This window comes from Pristiophorus japonicus, chromosome 16 (assembly GCF_044704955.1).
Source record: "Pristiophorus japonicus isolate sPriJap1 chromosome 16, sPriJap1.hap1, whole genome shotgun sequence".
Lineage (NCBI taxonomy): Eukaryota > Metazoa > Chordata > Chondrichthyes > Pristiophoridae > Pristiophorus > Pristiophorus japonicus.
The window spans coordinates 1,141,136-1,160,085 of NC_091992.1; the positions used below are offsets into that span (position 1 = coordinate 1,141,136).

At 56.3% G+C, this 18,950-nt stretch overlaps 1 protein-coding gene across 4 annotated transcripts in view; it reads left to right on the forward strand.

Moving 5' to 3' along the window:
- zswim7 (zinc finger, SWIM-type containing 7) overlaps nt 1-18,950 on the forward strand; it is an 82,907-nt gene that overhangs the window by 18,348 nt on the left and 45,609 nt on the right. For all 4 annotated transcript variants that reach the window (XM_070858028.1, XM_070858027.1, XM_070858029.1 and 1 more), the window contains one exon: nt 1,150-1,252. In XM_070858028.1, the coding sequence (XP_070714129.1) occupies nt 1,150-1,252 (103 nt within the window). The remainder of the gene's footprint in view (nt 1-1,149; nt 1,253-18,950) is intronic.

An 18,950-nucleotide genomic window follows, 5' to 3' on the forward strand; every position in this document is an offset into this window, starting at 1 on the left:
TTCAGTAGCACAGGTATACTGTACAGGATTACACCTGCATACTTCATAGTGCCACCATGGCTCATTAGGCAGCACTCTCACCTCCGAGTCAAAAGGTCGTGGGTAGCACTCCAGAGACTTGAGCTCATAATCCAGGCTGACACCACAATGCAGTGCCGAGGGAGCGCCGCACTGTTCGAGGGGTAGTACTGAGGGAGCGCCGCACTGTCGGAGGGGCAGTGCCGAGGGAGCACCGCACTGTTGGAGGGGCCGCACTGTCGGAGGGGCAGTACTGAGGGAGCGCCGCACTGTTGGAAGGGCAGTACTGAGGGAGCACTGCACTGTCGGAGGGACCGTATGAGGGAGCGCCGCACTGTCGGAGGGGCAGTACTGAGGGAGCGCCGCACTGTCGGAGGGGCAGTACTGAGGGAGCGGCGCACTGGCGGAGGGGCAGTACTGAGGGAGCACCGCACTGTCGGAGGGGCAGTACTGAGGGAACACCGCACTGTCAGAGGGGCAGTACTGAGGGAGCGGCGCACTGTCGGAGGGGCAGTACTGAGGGAGCACTACACTGTCAGAGGTGCCGTCTTTTGGATGAGATGTTAACCCGACGGCCCCGTCTGCTTAGTCAGGTGGATGTAAATGATCCCATGGCACTATTTCGAAGAAGAGCAGGAGAGTTATCCCCGGTGTCCTGGGGCCAATATTTATCCCTCAATCGACAAAACAAAAACATTATCTGGTCATTATCACATTGCTGTTTGTTGGAGCAAATTGGCTGCTGCGTTCCTTGCATTCCAACAGTGATTACACTTCAAAAGTACTTCATTGGCTGGAAACACTTTAGGACATCCTGAGCTCATGAGAGGCGCTATATAAATGCAAGTCTTTACCACAGGTACAATGTACATGATTACTGCTGTTGGGGTGACTTTGTGCGCTCGCTGTTAGTGAGGGGCAGAATGCAGCTTTGTAAGACGGGTGGTGTAAGCACATGCCTCTAACAGTGGATGGCACTTTCCCCAATGAAGTGAAGTGTTAAATATCCACCTGAAAGTGACAGATCTTGGAGTCTGAATAATGTTGGGTCGACAGCAGCTGCTGTACTGTGGTTGGCCTGGTGTTAATATAAACGACTCTGTCTTCACTGAAATGTTGTTTCCTCTCCAGACTAAAGTTTGTCTTTGGGCCGACTGCTCTGCACGCCTTGGAGCTGGTGGATGAACACTCAGTAACGCTCGTCCAATCCGCCAGCGGAAGGTCACTGTACCAGGTATACTTGCTGGCTTTAAATTCCTATCATTTACAGTTGTTTAACTCCTGTAAGAATAACCCAGTAACGCAGCCATAGCCCAGTAATGCAGCAGGCAGTGTGTTTCCCCATTCAGTCCAGTGCAGCAAGGTCCCAGACTGATCACCGGTTTGTCCCATGCTGATCCAGTGGGGGCAGCAGTGACACCAGCTAGAAAGTGTTTGTGTACAACGGATTGGGCTCGGCTGTGATGCTCCATGCAGTTGAATAACCTAATAAAACCCTCTAGGAGGAAGGAAAAAAATCCGTACCAGCCAATGGGACGTTTTCTCTGGTCCTGTGACTGTGTCAGCTAATATATATATAAAAAATCTTACATCCGCTGCACTCACTATCAGTTTTTCCCAGTATAAGTTCTTGTGTCAACATTTCGAATAGAAACTGCGTGTGAACTTGTCAGGCTGTAATTACACCCTCCTGCCAGTGGCGGCATTGCAAGCTCTTGACACATTGCGAGATGCCTCAGAAAAATGGCCATAAAATGTTGAACGAAGTTTGAATGAGTCCGATTTTCTATTCTGTACAATGCGGGAATGCTTTAAATAAAAAGCATTGTTCCTTAAGCATTTCCAGTTGAGGAGCAACGTGGGTTATATGGGGACTGGCATGGGTTATATGGGACGGCGCGGGTTATATGGGACGGCGAGGGTTATATGGGACGGCGAGGGTTATGTGGGACGGCGAGGGTTATATGGGACGGCGTGGGTTATATGGGACGGCGCGGGTTATATGGGACGGCGAGGGTTATATGGGACGGAGCGGTTTATATGGGACGGCGAGGGTTATGTGGGACGGAGCGGGTTATGTGGGACGGCGCAGGTTATATGGGACGGAGAGGGTTATATGGGACGGCGCTGGTTATGTGGGACGGCGCAGGTTATGTGGGACGGAGCGGGTTATGTGGGACGGCGCGGGTTATATGGGACGGAGAGGGTTATATGGGACGGCGCTGGTTAAATGGGACGGCGCGGGTTATATGGGACTGCGCGGGTTATATGGGACGGCGCGGGATATATGGGACGGCGCGGGTTATATGGGACGGAGAGGGTTATATGGGACGGCGCTGGTTAAATGGGACGGCGCGGGTTATGTGGGACGGAGCGGGTTATATGGGACGGCGCGGGTTATGTGGGACGGAGAGGGTTATGTGGGACGGCGCGGGTTATATGGGACGGAGAGGGTTATATGGGACGGAGAGGGTTATATGGGACGGAGCTGGTTATGTGGGACGGCGCGGGTTATGTGGGACGGAGCGGGTTATGTGGGACGGCGCGGGTTATATGGGACGGAGAGGGTTATATGGGACGGCGCTGGTTAAATGGGACGGCGCGGGTTATATGGGACTGCGCGGGTTATATGGGACGGCGCGGGATATATGGGACGGCGCGGGTTATATGGGACGGAGAGGGTTATATGGGACGGCGCTGGTTAAATGGGACGGCGCGGGTTATACGGGACGGCGCGGGTTATGTGGGACGGAGGGGGTTATATGGGACGGAGCGGTTTATATGGGACGGCGAGGGTTATGTGGGACGGCGCGGGTTATGTGGGACGGAGCGGGTTATGTGGGACGGCGCGGGTTATATGGGACGGCGCTGGTTATATGGGACGGCGCGGGTTATATGGGACGGCGCGGGTTATATGGGACGGCGCGGGTTATATGGGACGGAGGAGGTTATATGGGACGGCGCGGGTTATATGGGACGGAGAGGGTTATATGGGACGGCGCGGGTTATATGGGACGGCGCGGGTTATATGGGACGGCGAGGGTTATATGGGACGGCGCGGGTTTTATGGGACGGCGAGGGTTATATGGGACGGCGCGGGTTATATGGGGACTGGCATGGGTTATATGGGACGGCGCGGGTTATATGGGGCGGCGCGGGTTGTATGGGACGGCGCGGGATATATGGGACGGCGCGGGTTATATGGGACGGAGCGGTTTATATGGGACGGAGGGGGTTATATGGGACGGCGAGGGTTATATGGGACGGCGAGGGTTATATGGGACGGCGAGGGTTATATGGGACGGAGGGGGTTATATGGGACGGCGAGGGTTATATGGGACGGCGAGGGTTATATGGGACGGCGAGGGTTATATGGGACGGCGAGTGTTATGTGGGACGGCGAGGGTTATATGGGGACTGGCACGGGTTGTATGGGACGGCGAGGGTTATATGGGACGGCGAGGGTTATCTGGGACGGCGCGAGTTATCTGGGACGGCGCGAGTTATCTGGGACGGCGCGTGTTGTATGGGACGGCGAGGGTTATATGGGACGGCGAGGGTTATACGGGACGGCACGGGTTATACGGGACGGCGCGGGTTATACGGGACGGCGCGGGTTATACGGGACGGCGCGGGTTATGTGGGACGGCGCGGGTTATGTGGGACGGAGGGGGTTATATGGGACGGAGGCGGTTATATGGGACATCGCGGGTTATATGGGACGGCGCGGGTTATATGGGACGGAGCGGGTTATATGGGACGGCGAGGTTTATGTGGGACGGCGAGGGTTATGTGGGACGGCGAGGGTTATATGGGACGGAGGTGGTTATATGGGACGGAGGTGGTTATATGGGACGGCGCGGGTTATATTGGACGGCGCGGGTTATACGGGACGGCGCAGGTTATACGGGACGGCGCGGGTTATACGGGACGGCGCCGGTTATATGGGACGGCGCGGGTTATATGGAACGGCGCAGGTTATATGGGACTGGCATGGGTTATATGGGGACTGGCATGGGTTATATGGGACGGCGCGGGATATATGGGACGGCGCGGGTTATATGGGACGGAGCGGTTTATATGGGACGGCGCTGGTTAAATGGGACGGCGCGGGTTATATGGGGACTGGCATGGGTTATATGGGACGGCGCGGGTTATATGGGACGGCGCGGGTTATATGGGACGGCGCGGGTTATATGGGACGGAGAGGGTTATATGGGACGGCGCTGGTTAAATGGGACGGCGCGGGTTATATGGAACGGCGCAGGTTATATGGGACGGCGAGGGTTATATGGGGACTGGCATGGGTTATATGGGACGGCGCGGGTTATATGGGACGGCGCGGGATATATGGGACGGCGCGGGTTATATGGGACGGCGCTGGTTAAATGGGACGGCGCGGGTTATATGGGACGGAGCGGTTTATATGGGACGGCGCTGGTTAAATGGGACGGCGCGGGTTATATGGGACGGCGCGGGTTATATGGGGACTGGCATGGGTTATATGGGACGGCGCGGGTTATATGGAACGGCGCGGGTTATATGGGACGGCGCGGGATATATGGGACTGCGCGGGTTATATGGGACGGCGCGGGTTATATGGGACGGAGAGGGTTATATGGGACGGCGCTGGTTATATGGGACGGCGCTGGTTATATGGGACGGCGCTGGTTATATGGGACGGCGCGGGTTATATGGGACGGAGAGGGTTATATGGGACGCGCTGGTTAAATGGGACGGCGCGGGTTATATGGAACGGCGCGGGTTATATGGGACGGCGAGGGTTATATGGGGACTGGCATGGGTTATATGGGACGGCGCGGGTTATATGGGACGGCGCGGGTTATATGGGACGGCGAGGGTTATATGGGGACTGGCATGGGTTATATGGGACAGCGCGGGTTATATGGAACGGCGCGGGTTATATGGGACGGCGCGGGATATATGGGACTGCGCGGGTTATATGGGACGGTGCGGGTTATATGGGACGGAGAGGGTTATATGGGATGGCGCTGGTTATATGGGATGGCGCTGGTTATATGGGACGGCGCGGGTTATATGGGACGGAGAGGGTTATATGGGACGCCGCTGGTTAAATGGGATGGCGAGGGTTATATGGGACGGCGCGGGTTTTATGGGACGGCGAAGGTTATATGGGACGGCGAGGGTTATATGGGGACTGGCATGGGTTATATGGGACGGCGCGGGTTATATGGGACGGCGGGCGATATATGGGACGGCGCGGGATATATGGGACGGAGCGGTTTATATGGGACGGGGAGGGGGTTATATGGGACAGAGGGGGTTATATGGGACTGCGCGGGTTATATGGGACGGCGCGGGTTATATGGGACGGAGAGGGTTATATGGGACGGCGCTGGTTAAATGGAACGGCGCAGGTTATATGTGACGGCGAGGGTTATATGGGGACTGGCATGGGTTATATGGGACGGAGGGGGTTATATGGGACGGCGCGGGTTATATGGGACGGCGCGGGTTATATGGGACGGAGAGGGTTATATGGGACGGTGCTGGTTAAATGGGACGGCGCGGGTTATATGGGACGGCGCGGGTTATATGGGACGGTGCTGGTTAAATGGGACGGCGCGGGTTATATGGGACGGCGCGGGTTATATGGGACGGCGAGGGTTATATGGGGACTGGCATGGGTTAAATGGGACGGCGCGGGTTATATGGAACGGCGCGGGTTATATGGGACGGCGCGGGTTATATGGGACGGAGCGGTCTATATGGGACGGGGAGGGGGTTATATGGGACAGAGGGGGTTATATGGGACGGCGCGGGTTATATGGGACGGCGCGGGTTATATGGGACGGCGCGGGTTATATGGGACGGAGAGGGTTATATGGGACGGCGCTGGTTAAATGGAACGGCGCAGGTTATATGGGACGGCGAGGGTTATATGGGGACTGGCATGGGTTATATGGGACGGAGGGGGTTATATGGGACGGCGCGGGTTATATGGGACGGCGCGGGTTATATGGGACAGAGAGGGTTAAATGGGACGGCGCTGGTTATATGGGACGGCGCGGGTTATATGGGACGGCGCGGGTTATATGGGACGGCGAGGGTTATATGGGGACTGGCATGGGTTATATGGGACGGCGCGGGTTATATGGAACGGCGCGGGTTAAATGGGACAGCGCGGGGTATATGGGACGGCGCGGGTTATATGGGACGGAGCGGTTTATATGGGACGGAGGGGGTTATATGGGACGGAGGGGGTTATATGGGACGGAGGGGGTTATATGGGACGGAGGGGGTTATATGGGACGGAGCGGGTTATATGGGACGGAGGGGGTTATATGGGACGGCGAGTGTTATGTGGGACGGCGAGTGTTGTGTGGGACGGCGAGGGTTATTTGGGACGGCGAGGGTTATATGGGACGACGAGTGTTATATGGGGACTGGCACGGGTTATCTGGGACGGCGCGGGTTATCTGGGACGGCGAGGGTTGTATGGGACGGCGAGGGTTATATGGGACGGCGAGGGTTATACGGGACGGCACGGGTTGGACGGCACGGGTTATACAGGATGGTGAGGGTTATACGGGACGGCACGGGTTATACGGGACGGCGCGGGTTATACGGGACGGCGCGGGTTATACGGGACGGCGCGGGTTATGTGGGACGGCGCGGGTTATGTGGGACGGCGCGGGTTATGTGGGACGGCGCGGGTTATGTGGGACGGCGCGGGTTATGTGGGACGGCGCGGGTTATGTGGGACGGCGCGGGTTATGTGGGACGGCGCGGGTTATGTGGGACGGCGCGGGTTATGTGGGACGGCGCGGGTTATGTGGGACGGCGCGGGTTATGTCGGACGGCGCGAGTTATATGGGACGGAGAGGGTTATATGGGATGGCGCTGGTTAAATGGGACGGCGCGGGTTATATGGGACGGCGCGGGTTATATGGGACGGAGAGGGTTATATGGGATGGCGCTGGTTAAATGGGACGGCGCGGGTTATATGGGACGGCGCGGGTTATATGGGACGGAGCGGTTTATATGGGACGGCGCTGGTTAAATGGGACGGCGCGGGTTATATGGGACGGCGCGGGTTATATGGGGACTGGCATGGGTTATATGGGACGGCGCGGGTTATATGGAACGGCGCGGGTTATATGGGACGGCGCGGGATATATGGGACTGCGCGGGTTATATGGAACGGCGCGGGTTATATGGGACGGAGAGGGTTATATGGAACGGCGCTGGTTATATGGGACGGCGCTGGTTATATGGGACGGCGCTGGTTATATGGGACGGCGCGGGTTATATGGGACGGAGAGGGTTATATGGGACGGCGCTGGTTAAATGGGACGGCGCGGGTTATATGGGACGGCGAGGGTTATATGGGACGGCGCTGGTTAAATGGGACGGCGCGGGTTATATGGAACGGCGCGGGTTATATGGGATGGCGAGGGTTATATGGGGACTGGCATGGGTTATATGGGACGGCGCGGGTTATATGGGACGGCGCGGGTTATATGGGACGGCGAGGGTTATATGGGGACTGGCATGGGTTATATGGAACGGCGCGGGTTATATGGGACGGCGCGGGTTATATGGGACGGAGCGGTCTATATGGGACGGGGAGGGGGTTATATGGGACAGAGGGGGTTATATGGGACGGCGCGGGTTATATGGGACGGCGCGGGTTATATGGGACGGCGCGGGTTATATGGGACGGAGAGGGTTATATGGGACGGCGCTGGTTAAATGGAACGGCGCAGGTTATATGGGACGGCGAGGGTTATATGGGGACTGGCATGGGTTATATGGGACGGAGGGGGTTATATGGGACGGCGCGGGTTATATGGGACGGCGCGGGTTATATGGGACAGAGAGGGTTAAATGGGACGGCGCTGGTTATATGGGACGGCGCGGGTTATATGGGACGGCGAGGGTTATATGGGACGGCGAGGGTTATATGGGGACTGGCATGGGTTATATGGGACGGCGCGGGGTATATGGAACGGCGCGGGTTATATGGGACAGCGCGGGGTATATGGGACGGCGCGGGTTATATGGGACGGAGCGGTTTATATGGGACGGAGGGGGTTATATGGGACGGAGGGGGTTATATGGGACGGAGGGGGTTATATGGGACGGAGGGGGTTATATGGGACGGCGCGGGTTATATGGGACGGAGCGGGTTATATGGGACGGAGGGGGTTATATGGGACGGCGAGTGTTATGTGGGACGGCGAGTGTTGTGTGGGACGGCGAGGGTTATTTGGGACGGCGAGGGTTATATGGGACGACGAGTGTTATATGGGGACTGGCACGGGTTATCTGGGACGGCGCGGGTTATCTGGGACGGCGCGGGTTGTATGGGACGGCGAGGGTTGTATGGGACGGCGAGGGTTATATGGGACGGCGAGGGTTATACGGGACGGCACGGGTTGGACGGCACGGGTTATACAGGATGGTGAGGGTTATACGGGACGGCACGGGTTATACGGGACGGCACGGGTTATACGGGACGGCGCGGGTTATACGGGACGGCGCGGGTTATGTGGGACGGCGCGGGTTATGTGGGACGGCGCGGGTTATGTGGGACGGCGCGGGTTATGTGGGACGGCGCGGGTTATGTGGGACGGCGCGGGTTATGTCGGACGGCGCGAGTTATATGGGACGGAGAGGGTTATATGGGATGGCGCTGGTTAAATGGGACGGCGCGGGTTATATGGGACGGCGCGGGTTATATGGGACGGAGAGGGTTATATGGGATGGCGCTGGTTAAATGGGACGGCGCGGGTTATATGGAACGGCGCAGGTTATATGGGACGGCGAGGGTTATATGGGGACTGGCATGGGTTATATGGGACGGCGCGGGTTATATGGGACGGCGCGGGATATATGGGACGGCGCGGGTTATATGGGTCGGAGCGGTTTATATGGGACGGCGCTGGTTAAATGGGACGGCGCTGGTTAAATGGGACGGCGCGGGTTATATGGAACGGCGCGGGTTATATGGGGACTGGCATGGGTTATATGGGACGGCGCGGGTTATATGGGACGGCGCGGGATATATGGGACTGCGCGGGTTATATGGGACTGCGCGGGTTATATGGGACGGCGCGGGTTATATGGGACGGCGCGGGTTATATGGGACGGCGCGGGTTATATGGGACGGAGAGGGTTATATGGGACGGCGCTGGTTAAATGGGACGGCGCGGGTTATATGGAACGGCGCAGGTTATATGGGACGGCGAGGGTTATATGGGGACTGGCATGGGTTATATGGGACGGCGCGGGATATATGGGACGGCGCGGGTTATATGGGACGGATCGGTTTATATGGGACGGCGCTGGTTAAATGGGACGGCGCGGGTTATATGGGACGGCGCGGGTTATATGGGACGGCGCGGGTTATATGGGACGGCGAGGGTTATATGGGGACTGGCGTGGGTTATATGGGACGGCGCGGGTTATATGGAACGGCGCGGGTTATATGGGACGACGCGGGATATATGGGACTGCGCGGGTTATATGGAACGGCGCGGGTTATATGGGACGGAGAGGGTTATATGGGACGGCGCTGGTTATATGGGACGGCGCTGGTTATATGGGACGGAGAGGGTTATATGGGACGGCGCGGGTTATATGGGACGGAGAGGGTTATATGGGACGGCGCTGGTTAAATGGGACGGCGCGGGTTATATGGGACGGAGAGGGTTATATGGGACGGCGCTGGTTAAATGGGACGGCGCGGGTTATATGGAACGGCGCGGGTTATATGGGATGGCGAGGGTTATATGGGGACTGGCATGGGTTATATGGGACGGCGCGGGTTATATGGGACGGCGCGGGTTATATGGGACGGCGAGGGTTATATGGGGACTGGCATGGGTTATATGGGACGGCGCGGGTTATATGGAACGGCGCGGGTTATATGGGACGGCGCGGGATATATGGGACTGCGCGGGTTATATGGGACGGTGCGGGTTATATGGGACGGCGCTGGTTATATGGGACGGCGCGGGTTATATGGGACGGAGAGGGTTATATGGGACGCCGCTGGTTAAATGGGACGGCGAGGGTTATATGGGACGGCGCGGGTTTTATGGGACGGCGAGGGTTATATGGGACGGCGAGGGTTATATGGGGACTGGCATGGGTTATATGGGACGGCGCGGGTTATATGGGACGGCGGGCGATATATGGGACGGCGCGGGATATATGGGACGGAGCGGTTTATATGGGACGGGGAGGGGGTTATATGGGACAGAGGGGGTTATATGGGACGGCGCGGGTTATATGGGACTGCGCGGGTTATATGGGACGGCGCGGGTTATATGGGACGGAGAGGGTTATATGGGACGGCGCTGGTTAAATGGGACGGCGCGGGTTATATGGAACGGCGCAGGTTATATGTGACGGCGAGGGTTATATGGGGACTGGCATGGGTTATATGGGACGGCGCGGGTTATATGGGACGGCGCGGGTTATATGGGACGGAGAGGGTTATATGGAACGGTGCTGGTTAAATGGGACGGCGCGGGTTATATGGGACGGCGCGGGTTATATGGGACGGCGAGGGTTATATGGGGACTGGCATGGGTTAAATGGGACGGCGCGGGTTATATGGGACGGCGCGGGTTATATGGGACGGCGCGGGTTATATGGGACGGCGCGGGATATATGGGACGGCGCGGGTTATATGGGACGGAGCGGTCTATATGGGACGGGGAGGGGGTTATATGGGACAGAGGGGGTTATATGGGACGGCGCGGGTTATATGGGACGGCGCGGGTTATATGGGACGGCGCGGGTTATATGGGACGGAGAGGGTTATATGGGACGGCGCTGGTTAAATGGAACGGCGCAGGTTATATGGGACGGCGAGGGTTATATGGGGACTGGCATGGGTTATATGGGACGGCGCGGGTTATATGGGACGGCGCGGGTTATATGGGACGGCGCTGGTTATATGGGACGGCGCGGGTTATATGGGACGGCGAGGGTTATATGGGACGGCGAGGGTTATATGGGGACTGGCATGGGTTATATGGGACGGCGCGGGTTATATGGAACGGCGCGGGTTATACTGTACTTGCATGCCTACCTTCAATGACTGATGTACCATGACACCGAGGTCTCGTTGCACCTCCCCTTTTCCTAATCTGTCACCATTCAGATAATAGTCTGTCTCTCTGTTTTTACCACCAAAGTGGATAACCTCACATTTATCCACATTATACTTCATCTGCCATGCATTTGCCCACTCACCTAACCTATCCAAGTCACTCTGCAGCCTCATAGCATCCTCCTCGCAGCTCACACTGCCACCCAACTTAGTGTCATCCGCAAATTTGGAGATACTACATTTAATCCCCTCGTCTAAATTATTAATGTACAGTGTAAACAGCTGGGGCCCCAGCACAGAACCTTGCGGTACCCCACTAGTCACTGCCTGCCATTCATAAAAGTACCCATTTACTCCTACTCTTTGCTTCCTGTCTGACAACCAGTTCTCAATCCATGTCAGCACACTACCCCCAATCCCATGTGCTTTAACTTTGCACATTAATCTCTTGTGTGGGACTTTGTCGAAAGCCTTCTGAAAGTCCAAATATACCACATCAACTGGTTCTCCCTTGTCCACTCTACTGGAAACATCCTCAAAAAATTCCAGAAGATTTGTCAAGCATGATTTCCCTTTCACAAATCGATGCTGACTTGGACCTATCATGTCACCTCTTTCCAAATGCGCTGCTATGACATCCTTAATAATTGATTCCATCATTTTACCCACTACTGAGGTCAGGCTGACCGGTCTATAATTCCCTATTTTCTCTCTCCTTCCTTTTTTAAAAAGTGGGGTTACATTGGCTACCCTCCACTCGATAGGAACTGATCCAGAGTCAATGGAATGTTGGAAAATGACTGTCAATGCATCCGCTATTTCCAAGGCCACCTCCTTAAGTACTCTGGGATGCAGTCCATCAGGCCCTGGGGATTTATCGGCCTTCAATCCCATCAATTTCCCCAACACAATTTCCCGACTAATAAGGATTTCCCTCAGTTCCTCCTCCTTACTAAACCCTCTGACCCTTTTTATATCCGGAAGGTTGTTTGTGTCCTCCTTAGTGAATACTGAACCAAAGTACTTGTTCAATTGGTCTGCCATTTCTTTGTTCCCCGTTATGACTTCCCCTGATTCTGACTGCAGGGGACCTACGTTTGTCTTTACTAACCTTTTTCTCTTTACATATCTATAGAAACTTTTGCAATCCGTCTTAATGTTCCCTGCAAGCTTCTTCTCGTACTCCATTTTCCCTGCCCTAATCAAACCCTTTGTCCTCCTCTGCTGAGTTCTAAATTTCTCCCAGTCCCCAGGTTCACTGCTATTTCTGGCCAATTTGTATGCCACTTCCTTGGCTTTAATACTATCCCTGATTTCCCTTGATAGCCACGATTGAGCCACCTTCCCTTTTTTATTTTTACGCCAGACAGGAATGTACAATTGTTGTAGTTCATCCATGCAGTCTCTAAATGTCTGCCATTGCCCATCCACAGTCAACCCCTCAAGTATCATTCGCCAATCTATCCTAGCCAATTCACGCCTCATACCTTCAAAGTTACCCTTCTTTAAGTTCTGGACCATGGTCTCTGAATTAACTGTTTCATTCTCCATCCTAATGCAGAATTCCACCATATTTTGGTCACTCTTCCCCAAGGGGCCTCACACAATGAGATTGCTAATTAATCCTCTCTCATTACACAACACCCAGTCGAAGATGGCCTCCCCCTTAGTTGGTTCCTCGACATATTGGTCTAGAAAATCATCCCTTATGCACTCCAGGAAATCCTCCTCCACCATATTGCTTCCAGTTTGGTTAGCCCAATCTATGTGCATATTAAAGTCACCCATTATAACTGCTGCACCTTTATTGCATGCATCCCTAATTTCCTGTTCGATGCCCTTCCCAACATCACTACTACTGTTTGGAGGTCTGTACACAACTCCCATTAACGTTTTTTGCCCTTTGGTGTTCTGCAGCTCTACCCATATAGATTCCACATCATCCAAGCTCATGTCCTTCTTAACTATTGCATTAATCTCCTCTTTAACCAGCAATGCTACCCCACCTCCTTTTCCTTTTGTTCTATCCTTCCTGAATGTTGAATACCCCTGAATGTTGAGTTCCCAGCCCTGATCATCCTGAAGCCACATCTCTGTAATCCCAATCACATCATATTTGTTAACATCTATTTGCACAGTTAATTCATCCACCTTATTGCGGATACTCCTTGCATTAAGACACAAAGCCTTCAGGGTTGTGGGGATCTGGAACTCACTGCCTGGAAGAGTGGTGGATGCAGAAACTATCACCACTTTTAAGAGATGGTTGGATGGGCACTTAAAGTGCCGTAACCTGCAAGGTTAATTAGGATTAGACTGGATAAACTCTCGTTGGCCGGCGAAGGTATAATGGTAACTACTGCAGGGAATCAAATACGGCCAGGTTGAGCTCCTGGACTAGTTTCGATCACCTGGATAGTTCGGAGAGGAATTTTCCCAGATTTTTTTCCCTAAATTGGCCTGGTTTTTTTACCTGTTTTTTGCCTCTCCCAGGAGATCACATGGCTCCGCTTGGGGTGGAGTGTAGAATTTTTCATTGTAAGGGGTGTCGTAGTTGTGTGGGGCAGACTGGTTGGGCTGGCTGCTCTTTCCCTTTCCACCATTGTAACCTTCAGGGCTGCTGACTGAGGGCCATGCGGCTCTTTGTCATCTGGTGCAGCCACGATGGGCCGAAATGGCCTCCTTCTGCGCTGTAAATTTCTATGTTTCTATATGGGACAGCGCGGGGTATATGGGACGGCGCGGGTTATATGGGACGGAGCGGTTTATATGGGACGGAGGGGGTTATATGGGACGGAGGGGGTTATATGGGACGGAGGGGGTTATATGGGACGGCGCGGGTTATATGGGACGGAGCGGGTTATATGGGACGGCGAGGGTTATATGGGACGGCGAGGGTTATGTGGGACGGCGAGTGTTATGTGGGACGGCGAGTGTTGTGTGGGACGGCGAGGGTTATTTGGGACGGCGAGGGTTATATGGGACGACGAGTGTTATATGGGGACTGGCACGGGTTATCTGGGACGGCGCGGGTTATCTGGGACGGCGCAGGTTGTATGGGACGGCGAGGGTTGTATGGGACGGCGAGGGTTATATGGGACGGCGAGGGTTATACGGGACGGCACGGGTTGGACGGCACGGGTTATACAGGACGGCGAGGGTTATACGGGACGGCACGGGTTATACGGGACGGCGCGGGTTATACGGGACGGCGCGGGTTATACGGGACGGCGCGGGTTATGTGGGACGGCGCGGGTTATGTGGGACGGCGCGGGTTATGTGGGACGGAGAGGGTTATATGGGACGGCGCGGGTTATATGGGACGGCGCGGGTTATATGGGACGGAGAGGGTTATATGGGACGGCGCTGGTTAAATGGGACGGCGCGGGTTATATGGGACGGCGCAGGTTATATGGGACGGAGAGGGTTATATGGGACGGCGCGGGTTATATGGGACGGCGCGGGTTATATGGGACGGCGAGGGTTATATGGGACGGCGCGGGTTTTATGGGACGGCGAGGGTTATATGGGATGGCGAGGGTTATATGGGACGGCGAGGGTTATATGGGGACTGGCATGGGTTATATGGGACGGCGCGGGTTATATGGGACGGCGCGGGATATATGGGACGGCGCGGGTTATATGGGACGGAGCGGTTTATATGGGACGGGGAGGGGGTTATATGGGACAGAGGGGGTTATATGGGACGGCGCGGGTTATACGGGACGGCGCGGGTTATACGGGACGGCGCGGGTTATACGGGACGGAGGAGTTTATACGGGACGGCGCGGGTTATATGGGACGGAGGAGGTTATATGGGACGGAGGAGGTTATATGGGACGGCGCGGGTTATATGAGACGGAGGAGGTTATATGGGACGGAGGAGGTTATATGGGACGGAGCGGGTTATATGGGACGGAGCGGGTTATATGGGACGGCGCGGGTTATATGGGACGGCGCGGGTTATATGGGACGGCGCGGGTTATATGGGACGGAGCGGTTTATGTGGGACGGCGCGGGTTACATGGGACGGAGCGGGTTACGTGGGACGGCGCGGGTTACATGGGACGGAGAGGGTTATATGGGACGGCGCTGGTTAAATGGGACGGCGCGGGTTATATGGGACTGCGCGGGTTATATGGGACGGCGCGGGTTATATGGGACGGAGAGGGTTATATGGGACGGCGCTGGTTAAATGGGACGGCGCGGGTTATATGGAACGGCGCAGGTTATATGGGACGGCGAGGGTTATATGGGGACTGGCATGGGTTATATGGGACGGCGCGGGTTATATGGGACGGCGCGGGATATATGGGACGGCGCGGGATATATGGGACGGCGCGGGTTATATGGGACGGAGCGGTTTATATGGGACGGCGCGGGTTATATGGGACGGAGAGTGTTATATGGGACGGCGCTGGTTAAATGGGACGGCGAGGGTTATATGGGGACTGGCATGGGTTATATGGGACGGCGCGGGTTATATGGAACGGCGCGGGTTATATGGGACGGCGCGGGATATATGAGACGGCGCGGGTTATATGGGACGGAGCGGTTTATATGGGACGGGGAGGGGGTTATATGGGACAGAGGGGGTTATATGGGACGGAGGGGGTTATATGGGACGGAGGGGGTTATATGGGACGGAGGGGGTTATATGGGACGGAGGGGGTTATATGGGACGGAGGGGGTTATATGGGACGGAGGGGGTTATATGGGACGGCGCGGGTTATATGGGACGGCGCGGGTTATATGGGACGGCGCGGGTTATATGGGACGGAGCGGGTTATATGGGACGGAGCGGGTTATATGGGACGGAGGGGGTTATATGGGATGGCGAGGGTTATATGGGACGGCGAGGGTTATATGGGACGGCGAGGGTTATATGGGACGGCGAGGGTTATATGGGACGGCGAGTGTTATATGGGACGGCGCGGGTTATCTGGGACGGCGCGGGTTATCTGGGACGGTGCGGGTTGTATGGGACGGCGAGGGTTGTATGGGACGGCGAGGGTTATATGGGACGGCGAAGGTTATACGGGACGGCACGGGTTATACGGGACGGCGCGGGTTACACGGGACGGCGCGGGTTACACGGGACGGCGCGGGTTATGTGGGACGGAGGGGGTTATATGGGACGGAGCGGTTTATATGGGACGGAGAGGGTTATATGGGACGGCGCTGGTTAAATGGGACGGCGCGGGTTATATGGGACGGCGCGGGTTATATGGGACGGAGAGGGTTATATGGGACGGCGCTGGTTAAATGGGACGGCGCGGGTTATATGGGACGGCGAGGGTTATATGGGACGGCGCGGGTTTTATGGGACGGCGAGGGTTATATGGGACGGAGAGGGTTATATGGGACGGCGCTGGTTAAATGGGACGGCGCGGGTTATATGGGACGGCGAGGGTTATATGGGACGGCGAGGGTTATATGGGACGGCGAGGGTTATATGGGACGGCGAGGGTTATATGGGGACTGGCATGGGTTATATGGGACGGCGCGGGTTATATGGGACGGCGCGGATTATATGGGACTGTGCGGGTTATATGGGACGGCGCGGGTTATATGGGACGGAGAGGGTTATATGGGACGGCGCTGGTTAAATGGGACGGCGCGGGTTATATGGAACGGCGCAGGTTATATGGGACGGCGAGGGTTATATGGGGACTGGCATGGGTTATATGGGACGGAGGGGGTTATATGGGACGGCGCGGGTTATATGGGACGGAGAGGGTTATATGGGACGGCGCTGGTTATATGGGACGGCGCGGGTTATATGGGACGGCGAGGGTTATATGGGACGGCGCGGGTTTTATGGGACGGCGAGGGTTATATGGGACGGCGAGGGTTATATGGGACGGCGAGGGTTATATGGGGACTGGCATGGGTTATATGGGACGGCGCGGGTTATATGGGACGGCGCGGGATATATGGGACGGCGCGGGTTATATGGGACGGAGCGGTTTATATGGGACGGGGAGGGGGTTATATGGGACAGAGGGGGTTATATGGGATGGAGGTGGTTATATGGGACGGCGCGGGTTATATTGGACGGCGCGGGTTATACGGGACGGCGCGGGTTATACGGGACGACGCGGGTTATACGGGACGGCGCGGGTTATACGGGACGGCGCGGGTTATACGGGACGGAGGGGGTTATACGGGACGGAGGATTTTATATGGGACGGCGCGGGTTATATGGGACGGAGGAGGTTATATGGGACGGAGGAGGTTATATGGGACGGCGCGGGTTATATGGGACGGAGGAGGTTATATGGGACGGAGGAGGTTATATGGGACGGAGCGGGTTATATGGGACGGAGCGGGTTATATGGGACGGAGCGGGTTATATGGGACGGCGCGGGTTATATGGGACGGCGCGGGTTATATGGGACGGAGCGGTTTATATGGGACGGCGAGGGTTATATGGGACGGCGCGGGTTACGTGGGACGGAGCGGGTTACGTGGGACGGCGCGGGTTACATGGGACGGAGAGGGTTATATGGGGCGGCGCTGGTTAAATGGGACGGCGCTGGTTAAATGGGACGGCGCGGGTTATTTGGGACTGCGCGGGTTATATGGGACGGCGCGGGTTATATGGGACGGAGAGGGTTATATGGGACGGCGCTGGTTAAATGGGACGGCGCGGGTTATATGGAACGGCGCAGGTTATATGGGACGGCGAGGGTTATATGGGACGGAGCGGTTTATATGGGACGGAGCGGTTTATATGGGACGGCGAGGGTTATATGGGACGGCGCGGGATATATGGGACGGCGCGGGTTATATGGGACGGAGCGGTTTATATGGGACGGAGCGGTTTATATGGGACGGCGAGGGTTATATGGGACGGCGCGGGTTATGTGGGACGGCGCGGGTTATGTGGGACGGAGCGGGTTACGTGGGACGGCGCGGGTTATATGGGACGGAGAGGGTTAAATGGGACGGCACTGGTTAAATGGGACGGCGCGGGTTATATGGGACTGCGCGGGTTATATGGGACGGCGCGGGTTATATGGGACGGAGAGGGTTATATGGGACGGCGCTGGTTAAATGGGACGGCGCGGGTTATATGGAACGGCGCAGGTTATATGGGACGGCGAGGGTTATATGGGGACTGGCATGGGTTATATGGGACGGCGCGGGATATATGGGACGGCGCGGGATATATGGGACGGCGCGGGTTATATGGGACGGAGCGTGTTATATGGGACGGCGCTGGTTAAATGGGACGGCGCGGGTTATATGAGACGGCGCGGGTTATATGGGACGGCGAGGGTTATATGGGGACTGGCATGGGTTATATGGGACGGCGCGGGTTATATGGAACGGCGCGGGTTATATGGGACGGCGCGGGTTATATGGGACGGAGCGGGTTATATGGGACGGAGCGGGTTATATGGGACGGAGCGGGTTATATGGGACTTGAGGGGGTTATATGGGATGGCGAGGGTTGTATGGGACGGCGAGGGTTATATGGGACGGCGAGTGTTATATGGGGACTGGCACGGGTTATCGGGGACGGCGCGGGTTATCTGGGACGGTGCGGGTTGTATGGGACGGCGAGGGTTGTATGGGACGGCGAGGGTTATATGGGACGGCGAAGGTTATACGGGACGGCACGGGTTATACGGGACGGTGAGGGTTATACGGGACGGCGCGGGTTATACGGGACGGCGCGGGTTATGTGGGACGGAGGGGGTTATATGGGACGGAGCGGTTTATATTGGACGGAGAGGGTTATATGGGACGGCGCTGGTTAAATGGGACGGCGCTGGTTAAATGGGACGGCGCGGGTTATATGGGACGGCGCGGG